This window comes from Acipenser ruthenus, chromosome 6 (assembly GCF_902713425.1).
Source record: "Acipenser ruthenus chromosome 6, fAciRut3.2 maternal haplotype, whole genome shotgun sequence".
Lineage (NCBI taxonomy): Eukaryota > Metazoa > Chordata > Actinopteri > Acipenseriformes > Acipenseridae > Acipenser > Acipenser ruthenus.
The window spans coordinates 31,655,028-31,673,464 of NC_081194.1; the positions used below are offsets into that span (position 1 = coordinate 31,655,028).

The 18,437-nt window shown below is 37.9% G+C and overlaps 1 protein-coding gene across 2 annotated transcripts in view; it reads right to left on the reverse strand.

Moving 5' to 3' along the window:
• The window catches only part of LOC117410525 (E3 ubiquitin-protein ligase rnf8-like), a 35,905-nt gene extending 17,468 nt beyond the window's left edge, over positions 1-18,437 (reverse strand). The window contains exons 1-6 of one of the 2 annotated variants that reach the window (XM_034017134.3): positions 18,019-18,437; positions 8,130-8,258; positions 6,916-7,614; positions 5,852-5,914; positions 1,511-1,600; positions 542-649 (exon numbers count right to left, since the gene is read on the reverse strand). In XM_034017134.3, the coding sequence (XP_033873025.3) occupies positions 542-649; positions 1,511-1,600; positions 5,852-5,914; positions 6,916-7,614; positions 8,130-8,258; positions 18,019-18,159 (1,230 nt within the window). In that variant the 5' untranslated portion in view covers positions 18,160-18,437. The remainder of the gene's footprint in view (positions 1-541; positions 650-1,510; positions 1,601-5,851; positions 5,915-6,915; positions 7,615-8,129; positions 8,259-18,018) is intronic. The other variant, XM_034017135.3, reaches the window with a different exon arrangement.

An 18,437-nucleotide genomic window follows, 5' to 3' on the forward strand; every position in this document is an offset into this window, starting at 1 on the left:
AAAAGCTGTAGCCAAGCTGTACCCAATCCGTCTGAGCTGAAGGAAATATGCAAGACAAAACGGGCCCAGATTTCACCAACAAAATGCAACATACTGGTTAATAATTATTATAAATGTCTGAAAGTCATACAAAAAAAGGGGGCTCAAACTACTGTTAAAGCAGGGGTGCCAATACTTTTGTCATGAATAAATGATTGTTTAATTAAAAAGTGGTTAAAAGTTCACAAAATTCTTGCCCTTAAATCGGTTACCTTGAATGATATGATATTATAAGCATAGGGTGCCAATACTTTTGTCTTCTTTACACATTATATCATGGTACTATTATGAATGTAAGACAATGCTGTCCTCAAATCAATCAGTTAAAGATAAATAAATAGTTGATAGAAATTATTTCAAAGGTTCGACAAACTAACCTGTGACCAGTTCAAGTTTTATAAACACTGGCTTCCAGACCATTAATATCTGGAAAAATGCGACTTGAAAAAAATTTGTACTGTGGTCAGGGTAGCGAACAACAAAATGCAGCCAAATAATTTACCTCAAAGAAAAGCTCTGAACAGATGATGCACTGCAGTTCATTCTCCAACACTTCAGTCATTTGAGTTAAAACTTCTTCTTTCTGGGCTTTAGCCTTCTCCTTCTCTTCCTTCAAAATAAATCATAATTCCAAACATTTTTTGTAAAGATTATGTTGATTTGGTATACATTTGTGTATCCCATACAGTTCTGACAAAGCTGGTTCCCATCTATAATAGTGCTGCAAGATTTATATTGAATGCAGATTACAACCAGCACCACTGTACTCTCTATGAAACTTTAGGGTGGCTCAGTTGGAGAAAATAAACCTTTTTCGTGTTTAGTCCATAAGGTATATACCATAAATGCAAGTTACCTTAGATCTCTGTTAGACATGTAATTCTACCTATGCACTAAGTGCAAATGATGTGCCTTCCTCTGAAATTCCTAAATTGAGATCAAATATGGGCCTTCGTATATCAGGATTCTCATCTTTGGAACTCATTGCCTTCAAACATAAAAATGGTCTCTTTACAATGCCTTTTTAAAATCACTCACATATTTACTGTAACTCTGACCAGTGTTTCAAATCCTGTAAATATTGACTATGACCAGGATCATGTAAATTGAAACTGTTTAACTTTATGTTTTTAATTGTATTAATGTTTTATGATTGCTTGAATAGTTCTTTATACTGTTTGAATTGACTTTATGTTATTTCTTGTCGCCTTCTCTTGCCAGGACCCCCTTGTAAATGAGATAATAAATACATTTGATTTGAATTTGAAAGCTATACGTAAGCACATTTTAAAACTAAGGCAGGATAACAACATTAGACCTTTAAGGACACAATTTGCTATATTTTAGGCCTACCACTAGTGTTCTCCAAATATTGTTTATGAATGGAACAGCTCAATTTTAAGTCTATAAGTCTTAGGCACCTATGACCTCTGTCTAAATTTGAATACAACTTAAAAAAATTGATCAGTACCTTGGTTTCCTCAAGTTCTTTATCTTTGGCCTGGATGATCTCTTCAAAATCTTTTCGGGAACGTCTCAATTCTTCTATCACCTTTCGATGCTGCATCAAAATTGTATTTTTAGCATTTACAAATTTCATTCCTGTTCCACTTCCTCAGTTTTCAAAGTGTTTAAATGTGTTAAGTGAAAATAAAATACAGTGGCTATCCATTACAGTTTTATTGATGTTTTTACATTTCTACACTTAGGGGCACATTCCTTTGTTTGGTTTTTATCCCAATAAACTTTCTCAGTAAATAAATTATAGCACAGCATTGAAAAAAGTTAAACAAAAGAAATCCACTACTACATTTGTACTTCTGATGAGTTAAATGTATTTCTTGTAAACATGGTAAGGTGTTCTATAACCCTTTAATAGCTCAATTTAAAAAATGACAACTATTTTTTGGGGGTTAGGCGCCATTGGCGTCTGCAGTGGTGTACTGTTCCGGTACTTATTTCTATAGTCAGAACCTTGACTTAAGAATTAACTTAAGAATCTTTATCAATTTGTTATGAAAATGCTTAAATGGCACCCAATAGCTCTATTTTCGGTGCCTAGGCACCAATGAAACAATCTTTTCCGTAGGGAAATCAAATTAGTCTTTCTATGCCTTGCCACTAGGAACAAAAAAAAAATAAAAAATCAGTGTCTGGTTCCCTACATACCAGTTTTGATGGTACACTCCAAATCAGTCTGATAACCGGCACTTATTTTAAATGATTGCAGAGTCAAGAGTCCACACTCCTCTCAAACAACAGTCCTCCTTGTTATGTAATGAAGAGAACATTAGGAACTTCTACTACAAACTAGTACTACTTTAAGAAGGCTAACAATTTTTTTAGTAAAAATGCTGACGAAGAAGACAGCAAAAGAGCATCCTACTGTGGACATAAACATGGGTTTAAAACTGCTTTGTATATTGGTCAGTGCAGAGACCCACAGTCTGCAAGGAATGACTGCCTTGCAAGTGGCTTAGTAAGGCACTTTGTGCCCTGGTGGTAACACTGTAAATGTGCAGGGGAAAAAAGGTGTATGATTTGGTGGGAGAGGAATGAGGTGCCAGTGGGCTGGAACGTGTGTCCATGTTTTTCCTGCGTTTCTTAGCTGGGGGAGGTTAATCAAGCTCAGCCCACCAAATTTTGTAAGTAATCGGCCAAAAAGTAGACAAATTGTGTATTTTAAACCAGCCAAAAAACACACTTAGGATTTAATATATATTATAAAAGCATAAATAAGTGTTACACATTTATTTAAAATACAAAAAACACAGGTAAGTAATTAGGGATGTCACAGTATGACGGTATACTGCGATATTAACTCACCACAGTATTAATAACGTAGCAAAAAATATTACTGTGATAACCAGGGGATCACAGTATTGTAAATAAGAAGTCAGTCTGGAAGGCAGACTTTAACACATAATTAACCTGTATTGCATTACTAGATGGATTGACTAGTACTAAGGAAAAGAAACAAATCGTTTTAATGTCATTTATACACATTATTTATTAGAAAAAATACAAATGTTTAAATAAATTAAAACTAAAAACCAGATACAGTATGTGTTATGCTCTGTTGAATTTTATAACTCATCCAGCGTTCCAACTTAACTTGTATTATGGATTTACACTGCCGTAAAACCACTGTCTAAACTAGTCTAAAACTGGGTCTAAAAATAAATTAAAAACCTGTACAATTATAATATCCGAAGCTCACCACAGCTTGGAAGATTATAAAAATAATACATTTAAATACAGGGGCAGCTGTAAAAACGAAAAAAAAAAAAAAGTTTGAAGCCAAATGACTAAATGTTTTAAATTTTGAATCAAATATACATTTTTGGACTTAACAGCTAATATTTTACTTTTCCTTGCCAATACTAAACTCATCAATACATATTTGTTGGCCGTAATTTGAACATTGTGGAAGCATGTGTGCCTGCGTAATGTAGCTATGAGTGGCTGACAGGCGGTCCATGGGGGATTGCTGACCTTTTAAGATAATGCTCTGTTGTTCCCTCAGCCTGCCCCTCTAAGATGAAACGAGTCAGCTGGCGGAAGCTCTGCTGCCGGACCGAGCATGGCAGGAGAAGAACGAGCACAACAACTAATTAAAAATAAAAAGAAAAGGAATTTTTAGGAGTGGGGAAAAACTTGGGCAAAACCCCGAACAGTACGAGCAGGTTGAGGGAACGGGTGAGCGTAGGACAGAGACCTGGGCTGTGCAGATAACGATGGTCGGGGAAACGCTGCCGAGTGCAGCACCTTTATTTTGTAGTTTTATTACTGTGTTTTATTTTCCTTTTTTCTTTCGCCTTTTGTTTTCATTATTATTTTTGAGCACTTGTATGTGCACTGGACTGTATACTGATACATCGCGATAATTTCTGGACTAATATCGTGATAACGAAAAGTTCATATTGTGACATCCGTCTAATAACATTGTTATAAACTATTTATCTGCTTTGCTAGTTTATTTCTCACAATTTACAGTACCAGAACCGCAGTTTTTGTATCTGATGAGATACAAATGCAGAAAGTCCAGGGGGAAAACAATGTTTTCAGAATGTAGTGTAACATTAAATTGTTGGAAGACAGTCTTTAAAATGCATTTAAAAGCAATTCTAATTGTACCGATAGTTTTTAAATTGGTGATGAATAAAAAATAACTGTTGTGTAGGCATAATTAACAACAACAACAACATTTTAGCAGCTTTACTTATCTATGTTCTTTAGGCTTTTTTTTTTTTTGGTTATCGATTAAACCCAAAAAATTTATATTGTGTTTTTTTTTTTGTTTTTTTTTTTTAAAGCTAAGCAAGCAGCACACTCAGCATTCGAGTTGTGCAGTAAAAATAGTCTATTTTTTTCTTTTTGGAAAGAAGCTATGTATTGACTTACTCTGTATATAAATCCCACTTTTTTAAGCTTGGCTAGTAGTTTTACTTAATTGAAGAGTTGTGTAATTTTCTGTAATTTTAAATCAATAGTTACTCATGTGTGAGCTATGCTGTTTCAGAGCAGCATTCAGTTTGCACTAAAATAAAAGACACTTTCTTTTATTTCACAGCGCTGCAGTGTTCATAGTTTGAAGTAAAACTATTGTTTATGGAAAGAAGCATTGTGTGTGTAATATAAATATAGTAAATATGGACTGGAGAGGAGGCCAATAGTGGGAAACTTCACAGGAGTCCATTGAGTTTGTGAACGTTTTATTTACATCGAATTGGATTTGTTTGAATTTTAGAAAGTCCGAAAATAGTGAAAGCAAAGGTTTGACGATTTTACTGTTAGCAGTCTTTGTTTTGTAGTATATTTTGTAATTAATTTTCTGTTACGCCACAAAAACCGATGACGTAATTTGAGGGAGTTTGTAAAAAAAAAATAAAAAAAATAAAAAAATAAATAAATATATATATATGTATATGTATATATATATATAAAAATCTAGTGGCCATAAGCAGCATCACAGAGATAAGTTGGATCTATTTTTGGCCATGTGATGATGTTTTAACCATCAGGAGTTTAATGATTATTTAATTGCATAGCAGATTCCTTAGTTAGATGATGAGCTGATAATATCTCTTCAGCCAAAGAAGCAGACAATGTAATTTAAGACGTTATTATAATGAAAAACAGTAATGTAGTGTGAGTTTTGTACTAAAGCAGGGTCTGCTGTTGCAGGGAAAACTAAGTATTTCTCAAACTGACCATTTTAAGAAAGGTGAAAGCAGAATGACTAGAATGCACATATTCTCTCTCCATTAAATATATATGTAGGACCATAAGAGTATGTAAAAAGGTGAAACTTTGATACAATTGTGCAGCACCTGGAAATGTACAAGGGAGTTGAGAAATTTGTAACATAGTTTGAAAAGGAATAGGGCACCAGTCGCCATAACCACTTAGTGATAAATTAGTGAAATGGCCTGATCACAACAGTAATACCGATAAGTTTGGGGGGGAGCCTCTCGGATTCCTTAGCTTTCGGGGGCCCTGAATAAATAAGATATAACCGAGCAGTGTGTAATCAAGGTCGAATGTCTTTATTTCAGTGAGTTTGTACTAGCTGATGCGAGTGAATCTGAAACATGTTTCAGCTTTGTGAGCCGACTAAAAAAAAATTTAAAATTGGCAAAGCATAATACACTGCCTGCTGCGTCTGAAAAATTGCATCGCTATTGATAGCAGTGGGCAATATATCTTGGGCTTTAGGTGGGCATCTCGGGGGGGTTCTTACTCTGGTAAATAAATAGTAATGCATTTGAAATCACTTTGACAGGCAATCCCTCTATTATTTTTTCTCTACCTCTTGCAAAGCCAAATCCAGTTTATTTTCCAAACTCTCTTCCACTTGAAGCTTCTTCTCATCCTGAAAGACAAATCCAAAGATTAGCAAAATTTTAAAAAAAGATCTACATGATAGAACACCAGTAGTAGAAGAAACCTTTGCATGACATCTATATGGTATTTGTTTAGAATTAACCCTTTGCGGTCCTGTCGGACCTGGTCCGACATCGCAATTTTCCCTTTCTGGTCCAATGTCGGACCATGTCCGACATCATCAAAAAGACGCAAAAAACAGGTCTCTAGTCATTTTTTCTCCGGAAAAAGCCGAGAAAACCATTCAATGGCCGAGTGAGACCGATAGGAGCCAAGAGAAGCTGAAAAAAAAAGGGGCGTATCTCATGAATACTGATAGACCCAACACCACATAGATAACACGGACATAAACAAACAAGATAACTGCTTCCGCATCCAGCGCTCAGAGAATATCACAGACATTTGCAGAGCTTTTTGAGATGTTATAGTAATAAAATAACGACTTGGATCTCATTATTGAGGAGTTTGGTGATAAAATGAGTGATCAAGAGATGATTTATCGGTATGTACTATTATTACGAGTTATTTGAAAAATATAGCGAACGAGGGGTGGGGCAGTGCTGGAGATGCCGTACTGAGTGTCCTGTTGATATGCAGTGCCTTTTAAACCTGTTTTACTGTGAAAAAAAACACTTTTAAAACAGCGCGTCTAAAATAAACTGCACGTGTTAAAATAAATTAGACCTGACGCGCCTGACACGTGCTGAATAAATGGACCGCAAAAGGGTTAACAGTAATTATTCAGGATTTCAGGGGTCAAAAAGTGGTGTTGGTTACTTCTCTTCAGATATCATTTTAAAGCTGATAATTCTACATTAACTGGACAATCCATTTAAAAAGTACACAAAAATAAATTCAATGATTTTATTGTAATTAACAGTGTGAAGACAAATGTTAAGCCAGATAAACAGGGAAAAATGATTGCATCAATAGGAAACCACCAACTGGATTCCTTTTAAATAAACCAATCCCAAACCTGTGCAGACTTACCTCCAGCCGCTGCTCCTCCTCAAAAAACGTTTTCTCCAGCAGCTCGACTCTCAGCAGCTGCTGTTGCTGTTCGACGCGCAGCTGTCCCCTTAGAACATTTAGCTTCTCCTCTACTTGGTTAAGCTGTGGTTCAGGTGCCTGCTGGGCATAAAGGGAAGCTGCTTGCTGCTCTGCCTCCTTCACTCTAATTTTCAGTCTTTGGATCCGTTTCATGTTGTCCTGCAGGCGGGCAAGCTCTGCACTGCTCTGTGAAATTGGCTGCAGCTTTGTAGGGTCCTGTGTGTCTTGTAGAGGGAGGGCTTCCTGGGGATCCCTACTTGGTCCAGGGGTTGCAGACTCACAGTGGTTAGGTTTTTGCTTGGCCATTTCAGTAGCCAAGGAAGAACTGCTTCTGGACTTGTCCACGCTAAAGCTCAGAGACACTTTTTCTTTTGAGTTGGAGGAGTCCTCAGAATCAAATTCCCCAGAGCTGTATTTCCTCTTAGTCCTTTTGACTCTGGGAGCAATCTCGGTGTCTTGCTCTGTAGTTTTGTGCAAAAAAGGGGCTACATTTTGTAGCTGATCCTTAATCAGCACATACTCATACTCTACTCCCTTGTCTTCAATAGGCACTCCAAGTTGAACGGTGTCTCCTTCATTCAAAAGGTGCGCCTTATAGGGCTCAATTCGCTTTCCATTAACCCACACTCCATTCAGACTCTTAAAAAGGAGGGGAACGAATTTAGATTGACAATTCATGAAATACCACAGATATGCAAGATAATTATGCTGAACTATAAATCAGTAACTGACAGTTTTTTTTCTACAAAAAGGCTGCAGGCATGAGGCAGGATAGGACTGTAGCACATTTTAAACAGTTGTCAGTAAAAGCAGAACATGCAACAGGAATGCATCACAGGTCCACCCTGAAAACAGGTTACTGTTTTTGAGTATGCATTTATTTTATATCCTGTATTTGTTCCCTGTATTCAGCACCTCAGTAAGATCAAACAGTGTCTTGATAACTATTTAAAGACCAGGCTTCAGTATTTGGTTTAAAAAAATAAATCATAAATATAAATGTATCTTTCGTGGTACACTGTCAACCTGCGATTCACCTTCAGTAAATAGACTTTGAAAGATCAGTTGTAAAACTAAACATCAAATATTCAATTAAAATTTGAAAGATTAATGACACAAACTCTCCGACATAAAGCATAGTTTTACTTGTGTACCTTTTTGTCAGTCACTGTCCACTGGCTCTCTTCATTCTGCTTGAATACACAGTGGTTTCTAGAAATCATCAACGGACAGGCCAAAGATAATATCCGATATGTGACAGCAAGCCCACGTCCAAGAGTCACCTTTAAAGAAAAAATGTAATTAATAAAAATATTTTAATTTAGCCACTGAAACATTAACAGATAGATAACTTACAGCAGAATCCTTAGTAACTGAATAAAAGTAATTTTGCCCTAAACTTGTATTCAGCTAGTCTACAGTGTTAACTTAACAGTGCCAGTCTAGTGGTCAAATCCAAGTACAACATTTTGTTAGGGGTTTTAATCTTGACATTTTCTAAAATACGAAGAAAATAAGATTGACTCCAAAGAGGGATGCTCTAGAAAAAAAATGTGCTGCGCTAAAGACAATGAATTAGACTCTGCTTTATTCGTTTGGTTTCTGCAGGAACATCAACAGGGAGGCGGGGACATGAAAGCATATAGGGGGATGCCCACATCAGCGCGGGCAGAGGCGAGTGAGACAAGCTGCTGTGTGAGACAAGCTGCTGTGTGAATGTGCTGCTTTGAGTGCAAGGCTTTTGTTTTTGGTGTGGCCCAGGTACATGGTTTCACACTAAGCAGGATTGTGACCCAGGTAGCCAGAACCTGGGTCCAGACCCAGGTAGAAGTGCCAGTGTGAAGGGGGCTTTAGTTTTTAATTGATGTTTGTGGCGTTTCATGGGTTGAGAGAGAACATTTAAGGGGTGGGGGAGGGAGGTAGGGATAACTAAAAATGGAGGGGTTTTCTTTTTCTTTTTAATCAAAGGTCCTGAGGACGGGTTAAAGAGTATAGGGCTTTTAAAGCAAAAAAGGGGGAAAAGGGGAATAGGTGTGAGTTTTTTTTGGAATGTCAAGATGTATTTGATTCTCTTTGCCGACCGAGGACGGGAGCTCCCAGGGGGCGGCGCTCAATTGGCCGAGCGCCGCCCGGGGGGAGGGAGGGTTAGGTCGGTCAGGGTGTCCTCGGCTCACTGCGCACCAGCGACCCCTGTAGTCTGGCCGGGCACCTGCGGGCTTGCCTGTAAGCTGCCCGACAGCTGCGTTGTCCTCCGATGCTGTAGCTCTTGGGTGGCTGCATGGTGAGTCCGCAGTGTGAAAAACAGCGGTCGGCTGACGGCACACACTTCGGAGGACAGCATGTGTTCGTCTTCGCCCTCCTGAGCACAGGGGTGGTAGCGGTGAGCTGAGCATAATAAAATAATTATGAATTATTAACACTATGAAGTCCGAGAACCTGAAGAGTGGCTTTGGGAGCACCGGGATTTATCCCTTGAACCCTGATCGAGTGAGCAGCGAGGTGACGGAGAGTTACACGCCATACACTGAAGTGGCTGCTGGCAACGCTGATTCACTGGAGGATCTTACCATACAACTGCCCCTTCTCAGAGCCATGCTAGGGAGGAGCACAGCTGACACCTCAGTTGTGTCCCCCCAGCACAATCATGTTCATTACCCTTGCAAGACGACAACACAGAAAAAAGGAGATGCGCCAAAACCAGTTGAACCAACTGAGGATGGCAGCAATGAAGATGCAAAATCACATGGCGATCCCCCCTTCACCATCAAAAATGATGTATACTATGCTGTAATGTTTACATCACCTGCAGCTTACTACATTGGAAGATCCATTAATGAGGCCACACCCCCTCAGGGAGAAAGATATGTGATGAAGTTTCTTAACAGAGGGCCAGACAACACATATTTTATGCCTCCAAGGGACAAAACTGAAGATGTGGAGAGAAGATTCATACTCTGCAAAGGCAGAACTTGAGGGTGCTGGACCATTCCGCTTGAAGAACCATCATGAGATTGAAAGTCACTACAGAAATATGCTTAAAGCAATGAAATAGAGCAAGTCAAGATGTAGCCTAGAATGGCAAGTCAATGCTAATAAAAGCTGCCACAAAAGCAGAGATGCTGTAGTGCAAATGATAAAGAATGACTGTCTAAATGATAGGTGACTTCAAAGCCTGCCTACCGTTAGACATATTGTGATATACTGTAGTTTTAAAGTTTTATACTAAGGACTATACTGTTTTGTTTAAAACAGTATAGTCCTTCACAGAAGGACGTAGAAAAACACAAAATGATTCTGAAACAGAAGTAAGGGACTGATTGAATTGAGAGAAGACGGACAAAACAAAAGTGGGCAAAATGGAATAGAATACTTGGTAGGCCAAGAATAATTAAAGATTAATGTTACTCTACTGAACCTGTTATTTTATTTTAATGTTTAGACCTATTTATTAATTAATTAATTAAAATAGATTTATTGACAAAAATCATGTAGTGTGCTTATTTGGAACATACATGGTCTTAAATGGTACATCAGGTACCCATTAAGCCCAGTCGGGACTTATCACATTTTCACTAATATATATTTTTTATTTTGAAAATATAAAAATGGAGTAATATAACTTAACAAGAGAGATTAATCTTTCATTTTCTCATCACTTCTCTTCCAGAAACCAGTGAATTATATCTTTAAAGTGTCTCAACTTAAGCCAATGAAAAGATGTACACATAGGCACATTCAGCAGCTTAAAAGTTTCTACATTCTTACACCAAACATTGGCATTTTATGGACTAAATGTGATACAGGTATAATACATTTTATGAAAAAGTAGCATTTTGTTTACAATAGCAGCTGTACTTTGTGACCAAAATAGTTTGCCAGGAGTATCTAAAAAGGAACATAGGAATAGTAATTTTGAAGTAAAACAGGCCCAAAATCACATAATGCTTGTAGCACTGGGTGTCACCTGGGCCTCAGCAGAGAAGGGGTTAAGGTGGACGTGCGATTTATAATAAGGCGACATCTGCGCATCATGAAAACCAAATGAACAGTATAAACCATAAGGTGACTAGTTACTAAGCAACCCAGCTCAGCGCTTTTAGTATGCCGGTTATAATGCCACAATACTGTCAGTGAAATACAGTATCAAGAACAACTAAAAAAATGAAAACAGGGAAGCACAAACATGGTAACTGAAATAATATTTCATAAACGGTCAGGGAGTATTCATCATTTAGTTATTTACTAAAAATCGTAGTATTATACCCCTTCGACGTAGCGCCATAGCAGTTGGCATCTCTGCGAGTTGGTATAATACACTGCCCGATGCGAGGGAACCACATCGCAAAATATTAAACATGTTTAAACTTTGCGATCGATCAGCTGATCCTGTAAAATCACATCGCAAAGCATAACACACTGCACAGTGCGACTGAAAAATCGCATCGCTATTGATCGCATCGGGCAGTGTGTCAAGGGCTGTAGACAAGATTGACTGATCCTTCATGGCCATTTTGGAAAAATAATTTCTAGAGCAACATCCCAATAATTCACAATTTTACTTAACCCTCAGAGTACTATTGGGTCGATTATCAGCCCAGTGATTTATGCTGCCAAAGCACTAGAGAGCCGATGGTCAGCTCTAGATCGTCCCTCCCATTTACTGCCAAAAATGTATTTATTGGACTATTCTACCTAGCAACAAAATGTGCCAACAAATAGCAGATCGTTTTGCTATTAATATTAGCCAATTAAATATTTGTAAAACAAAATCCAGCTTTTTAATTGATTAAAAAAAAAAACTCCCGAGCTGACGGTTGAGATATGACGAATTTAGTGAGTGTGTTTTGTTGCGAGTCTGACGAAGGAGAATCATTTATAGGTTTTACGGCTTCGGAGGCCGATAAATCATAATTGGGCGAGCATATATAGGAATGTGGATGGGGATGACAGCGATATCAGTTTAAATGAAGAGGAGGATGGAGAAGAGGACAAGGACAAAGATGAAGAAAAGCGCAGCAGGGAGGGTAGAGATAAAAGTACAAAGACATGCCTTTAATTCAGCTGCTGAATTGGATCTGACTAACAGAATTGCCAGAACAGAAAAAAACACCAAACACAAAGAATTACAAAGAGGTTAGCGGTCCGAGAAAAAAAACAAAGAAAACACTAAATTCAAAACATACAACAGGCTATTTCATGGTGGTTGCAATCTGGCGGTATGACAAGAAATAGATTATGTACTGTTTTAGGGTTGTGGCTGAATATGTGGTTAGTGAGGAAGCCCGACATGAAAGAATACTAGGTTACGAATGATACAATGTAAGCAATGCCAGGAATCGCGCGAGTAATGTCCCCATGACAAGTTTCTATTTTGTCTTGCAAACCTGCACTTACTTGAATGACAAAAACTTTTTTTTACCAAATCCAACAACTAGAAATATCACACATAAAAACTGATTTATTTTGATCAAACCGTAGAACTGGATTCATAAAACATTAAAAGGGACTTTATTGCATATAAACCGAGAATAAGCTTCCCTGTGCTAACCCTGTCTCGACAACTCACCTTGCTAGATTATATTATATATGGTTTATACTGTTTGTTTGGTTTTCATGATGCATAACAATGCAGGTAAAGATTGTGGTTATTTTTTTAAAAAAAATTTATTATTCATGTTTTTTTTTCTTTTTTTGTAAAAGAAACTAGCTGATACAGTCAACAATCACATATCCAACCCTATAAAATGTTGACTTCAGCGACGGTTAAATGAGTGTGACGCATATCTGGTTATTTTATTTTGGTCTGTTTCAACCCATTTTTTCAGGGAACACAGAAAAAGACACAAATGTCAAAAATGCATACCTGGAAGGACTGTGTTTTAAAATAGGCTTCCATTTAGATGTACTGTAGTTGGCTTTATTGGTACAGTACTATATTTCTTTTCAAAAGAAGTAGTATTAATTCAGTACGATAGGATTCTGAAAATATAATTTGCCAAAAGAGACTAATGTGGACACGTGGACTGTAATACAGTACATATTGTAGCAGTATGCAAAAATCCCCATTAACGACCCAAAGGCAAAATGAAATCAAAATGTTACCCATGCACAGAACTGCGTAAAACGTAAAAGGCAATGCAATTTAGCAAAAGATAAGGCCCTAAGGTCACATTTCCCTTGCAAATTAAAATGCACAAAAGCAACCAAAGAACATATTTTTTTTCTTAAATGCATCACAGTATCTAGAACTGTTTAACGATTAACCTTTACATTACTATAGTTTGTCTCTTGCTTTGTTTTTGCTGCATTTTTGTCATGCAATGCTTAACCCTAATGAGGTGCCGACCATATAAGGCAATTGTATATTAAAACAAAAGAAAGTCTGTTTGGGCTTACGCTCACTTCTCAAATTACACTCACTTTACTGAATACATTACAGTTTAGAGAGGTTAGTTACAAAACCTGACTTTCCTTAAAGCTTCCCGAGATTCTGAAGCCTGTTGGCAACCCTACTCTCAGATCAGGTTACACAGGTTGAAACGTCATTAAAGAAAATAGTGGGTTATGGCAAAGATGCAGCTCTCCTTTCTTGTAAAGGTAAAGTAAACAGTTTTGTCTTTTGACGTTTCTATTGTGGTGGGAGGGGGCTAGAGATAAATTGTGTAAGTTTCAAACTGAAATCTTATTCAGGGATATATTTCCATTCGGTAATAAAAATACTATGAACTAAAAGGCTAAAAAAAAAAAAACAGATTATGTGCGTCCCTTGTTAGTAGCTGCCAGTCTGTTTTTCATTCATCAGTTTCCTCCAGTTTTTCTTGACAGTTTTTGTATATTCGGTATTCGGACGAATCTTTTGAGATGGATTCGGTATTCGGCTGAATCTCAAACTTGTATTCGGTGCAACCCTACTAAAAACAACATTATGGTTAATCTACTTCTAATTAAGAATGCAAGATTTCCATTACACGAGAGTAGATGTTAAAACTTCATGCTGATTTGAACTCGGCTCTCGCCAAGATAAGCACCAACTAAGACGTAGCTTTACAGTAAACTAATGTGATCCATATGTGTCTCCATCCATTTGTTTCCTTCCATATGATGATGTAGATATCCTTCTGTCTGAGTTAATGGCTGAAGTGTAATGCTGGCTCCAGGGATCAGCTTATTGCCTCCCTAGCGCATCAGCACACACAACTGCTGCGATGCTGGCTCCGGGGATCAACCACAGTGCGGTCTCCCCAGCGCATCAGCATGACAACTGTCTGGATTGAGCCAAGTAGGGTACTTCTCTGGGGTCTTCAAGTGGGCACCTTCCATCCTCGGTGTTTCGTCGACTAGCCCACGACACCTCAACAGGGCTCGATGGTGATTCTGGCGTCCCAGCATCACCCACCTCCGTCCCCCACTCAACTCAGCCCAGCTTACTTACCTGTACATCAGCGTTTCTTTCTTTCTATTGTGTTTGAGATCCCCAGCCAGAATCTTTCTGTCTCAACCACAGCCAGTTGCTGCTCCTCTCTGCTGCTTCAGATAAGTTCTTCACTGTGCGACGCAACTCTTGGCCACTGAATCCGACGTCTCTGAGAAACCGGGTTGTAGAGTGTGCAACAAATCCTCGACAACCCACCTCCACTGGGTAAACCCGGACTCTCCATCCTCGCTGTTCCGCTTCAGTGGCTAGTTGAGCATACCGCAGTTTCTTCCTCTCATACGCCTCATCTACAGCATCCTCCCATGGCACTGTTAACTCTACCAGGTGAACAAGGCGTGCTGATCCAGACCACAAGATAATATCTGGTCGAAGGTTAGTGGTGGCAATCTCGGGTGGAAAAATAAGCCGCTGACCAACATTTGCCAGCATTTTCCAGTCTCTAGCAGCTTCCAGTTGTCCTGGGCGAGGATTGGTTTTAACACCTTTTCTTGGTGGTTGCTCTCCTGGGCGGAGGAATGTTGTCTTTTGTGTGTAATGTTTTGATGGAACAGGTGGCAACTTATTGGTCATGTTCCGCTTGTCTTCCAATGCTAAGGCCAAACATCGCAGCACCTGGTCATGGCGCCAAGTAAACCCGTCCTAGGCTAAGAGCCACCTTACATCCTGTCAAAATGTGCCTTAATGTTGCAGGTGATGAACACAAAGGACACGAGGGATCCTCTCCTACCCAGAGATTTAGGTTCTGTGGTGATGGGAGAACATCATATGTTGACCTGATGAGAAAACTGATCCTGCTCTGTTCCATTGACCATAGGTCTTGCCAGCCAATCTTGCGTTGTTCCACACTCTCCCATCTCATCCATTCTCCCTGCTTGGCCTGGGAAATGGCCTTTATACACCTCATCCTCTCCTCCTGCTTTTGCACCTCGTTGACTACCAGCTTCCTCCTTTGAGCTGGGGCTGCCTTGTGCCATGTAGGAGGAGCTGAACTGAGACCAAGACCCCCTCTTCCATGCTGAACTTGCCCCATGATATCACCAATTCGAAGGGCAGCCTTTGCATCCTCCACAGCTTTCTATGCCGCCCACTTTCTTCCAGTTTTCAACACAGGTGCTGCCTATACTACAACTATAATACAAATTTGTACTTCAGCAAATCGAGGATACGTTTCATTTAGTCCATAAGATTCCATAGTTTTTAGTGTAAAAATCCAAAATGATTCTCTTTTTAACAATTGTTTAATTACATTACCACCTCCAATATGAGCTGAAACTTTTTCAATCGCTACAAACTTTAAACTTGAAGCAGAGCCATGATTAATGGTTTTATAATGTCTCGCTATGGCATAATCCATATTGTTATTTCTAATTGCAGCTTTGTGTTCTGCTATGCATATTTTAAAATTTATTTTTGTTTGTCATATATACGCTAGCCCACAAGGACATTTAAGCATATATATGACATAAGTTGAATTACAATTAATGAAATCACGAATCTCATACTTTTGACCCGAATGTGAATGTGGATGGTTAAAGAATTTTGTACTGTATGTATTGGAGCAATGAATGCATCTCCCACATTGATAATTCTCATGTAATTCTCTCGTTAGCCGATGGTTTGTACATTTTAGAGACTACTGCATCTTTAATATTTGATCTTGTTTAAAACAAAACCTAGGTGAAGAAGTAATACACGTTTGTAATTGTGGGTCACATTCCAATATTTTCCAATGCTTCAAAATTGTTCTCTTAACCTCATTAGACATATGGTTATATTCAGTAACAAAAGTAATTCTGTCGTCACTAGATTCATTAATTTTTGTGGTTTCTAAAAGTACATTGGGTTGTATTGTTTTTTGGTATGCCATTTCAATTGTGTTTCTTTTTTAACCTCTGGATCGAAAACGGTTCTTTGTGTCTTTAGCTTGAATTTCATAATCCGACTCATTGCTACATATTCTTTTTAGACGTATAAACTGGCCATATGGAATGTTTTTGTATCATTTATATTACAAGAACGTCATCAATGTGCCTTTTCCACAATAAGATATTCTGCAGGAGTGGACTGGAGGCAATGTCTTTAATGTATTCTTTTTCCCCAATACCTCATGTATAAGTTTGAATAATTTGGGGCAAATGACGAGCCCATTGCTGTACCTTATAGTATTTATTGTTAAACAAAAAATAATTTGATTTTAAAATTAATGTAGTTAATTCTAATAAATGCATGGGTAAATCATTTTGTCTTTTCAAAATATATAATTTATATATCATTTCTTAGCAGACGCCCTTACCATATTACAGTACAAAACATCACATTATAGAATATCTCATTACAGATAAGAGCAGTTATAAAGTACAGTAAAGTCAGCAGAAAATAAGAATTCAAAATAAATATACATTTTACTCATTTTTCTACTATTATTTATTTCTATACATTGGTATGATTTGCATTTATTCATATATATTTCGTTTTGTGTCTTTGTTATTGTGCGACCACACACCCTGCTTTCATTTCGGCACGGCTTTCTTCCTTTAGAAATGTAGTGATTCAAAATGGGTTATTTTTGTTAAAGTTCTGATGCCACTTCTTTTTATGTAACTCCACCCCCAAAAAACATTGTTTGGCATGAACTTTTGACATGCTCTCTCTTACATTCAAACCACTCAAGAACGTCGTTTTAATAAGTGGCAACGTTTTATTATTTCAACTTCCTTTCTCCTGTTTTGTTTCTCATTTTGCTTTGTGAAAAACGCTGATTTCTCAAAGGCCATGGTATTATGAAACATGCCTGTTATTTGCTGGTACTAAGGACTTCGTGTAGTTCCAACTCACTCCAATGTTTCAGCTGCAAATCGGACAATACAGCAACGGTATCAAGATGCAGCTTTTTCGATTAGTAAGATTTGGAATCCTAGTAAGAATGTAAATAAAGCTGAATTTAAAAGGCATGGATATTGTTTTTAGGTCACAGGTGTAGAAAGAAAGGCCAGTTGAGAGAATTGAAATACTGATCTTAAGATTTAAATCATTAGTCTAACAGTAACCGAAAGAATGTAGTTTACATTGGCCCGTCTCTCTGCACCAGGTAATGAGCGTGGCCCGTCTTGCGCTATACGTTTTCACGATTTCGAAATCCATCGTGATGATATGGCATCCCCTGATTAGCCCTGATATTAATAACCATAGCAATGTTTATTTGATTACATTGTACCTTACTTCGAATTTTCTTAGCTATACTGCCCGTTTGTGTCACACAAATGGTCTAAATAAATAAACCCTTATCAGTCATATTGCTACAACATAATTTGTGGCATTGATGCGTTTTTGTGTTTCTACTTAACAAGTTGTCACGTGCTGTAAATACCGTATTGCCAGGTGACGCAGAAAGCACTTCTACCAGAATCTTTTTTATTCTTGAACTGCTCTGACGTATTATTCACATGTAACACTACAGTTATCACGTAGTGTTGTTCAATTTCAAATCATGGCTCTGTGTGTAATGAGACTTCTGCCAGGGTTAACTACAGGTATTTTATTTATAGCAGCTGTATAATTATAGACTCTTAATCACGTAGACCATATACATTTTTAATTCATTAATTTACCTCAGTTTCTTCGTTCAGAAGCAGCCATTCGCATTTTTTACCGACTCTCCTCAAGCACCAAATCCCTTCTTTCTCCTTGTCTTCTTCCTCGACTGGAAGGTTCACTTCACTTTCCTCCGCCATTTCTCTCACTCCATCCATAAATACTTTAAAGTACTGTAATGGCTGTTAAATGTTAGTTTAATCATTTTGTTTTCTCTTTTTTTCGTTGGGCCATATTTCAAGACAGAAACAATAGCTCGCCTTAAAAAAAACAAACATATGTGGGCTACCCAACATGCACTGCTCTGTTTTGGCTTCCGCGATAAGTTCCGTTTTAAAACTTTTAATAAGGCCGCTGACACATTCAAAAATAGCTACAGGGCTAGAAATAGTTTTGCTTTAAGCATTAATTAAATTTCATTTTCTTACATGTTTAA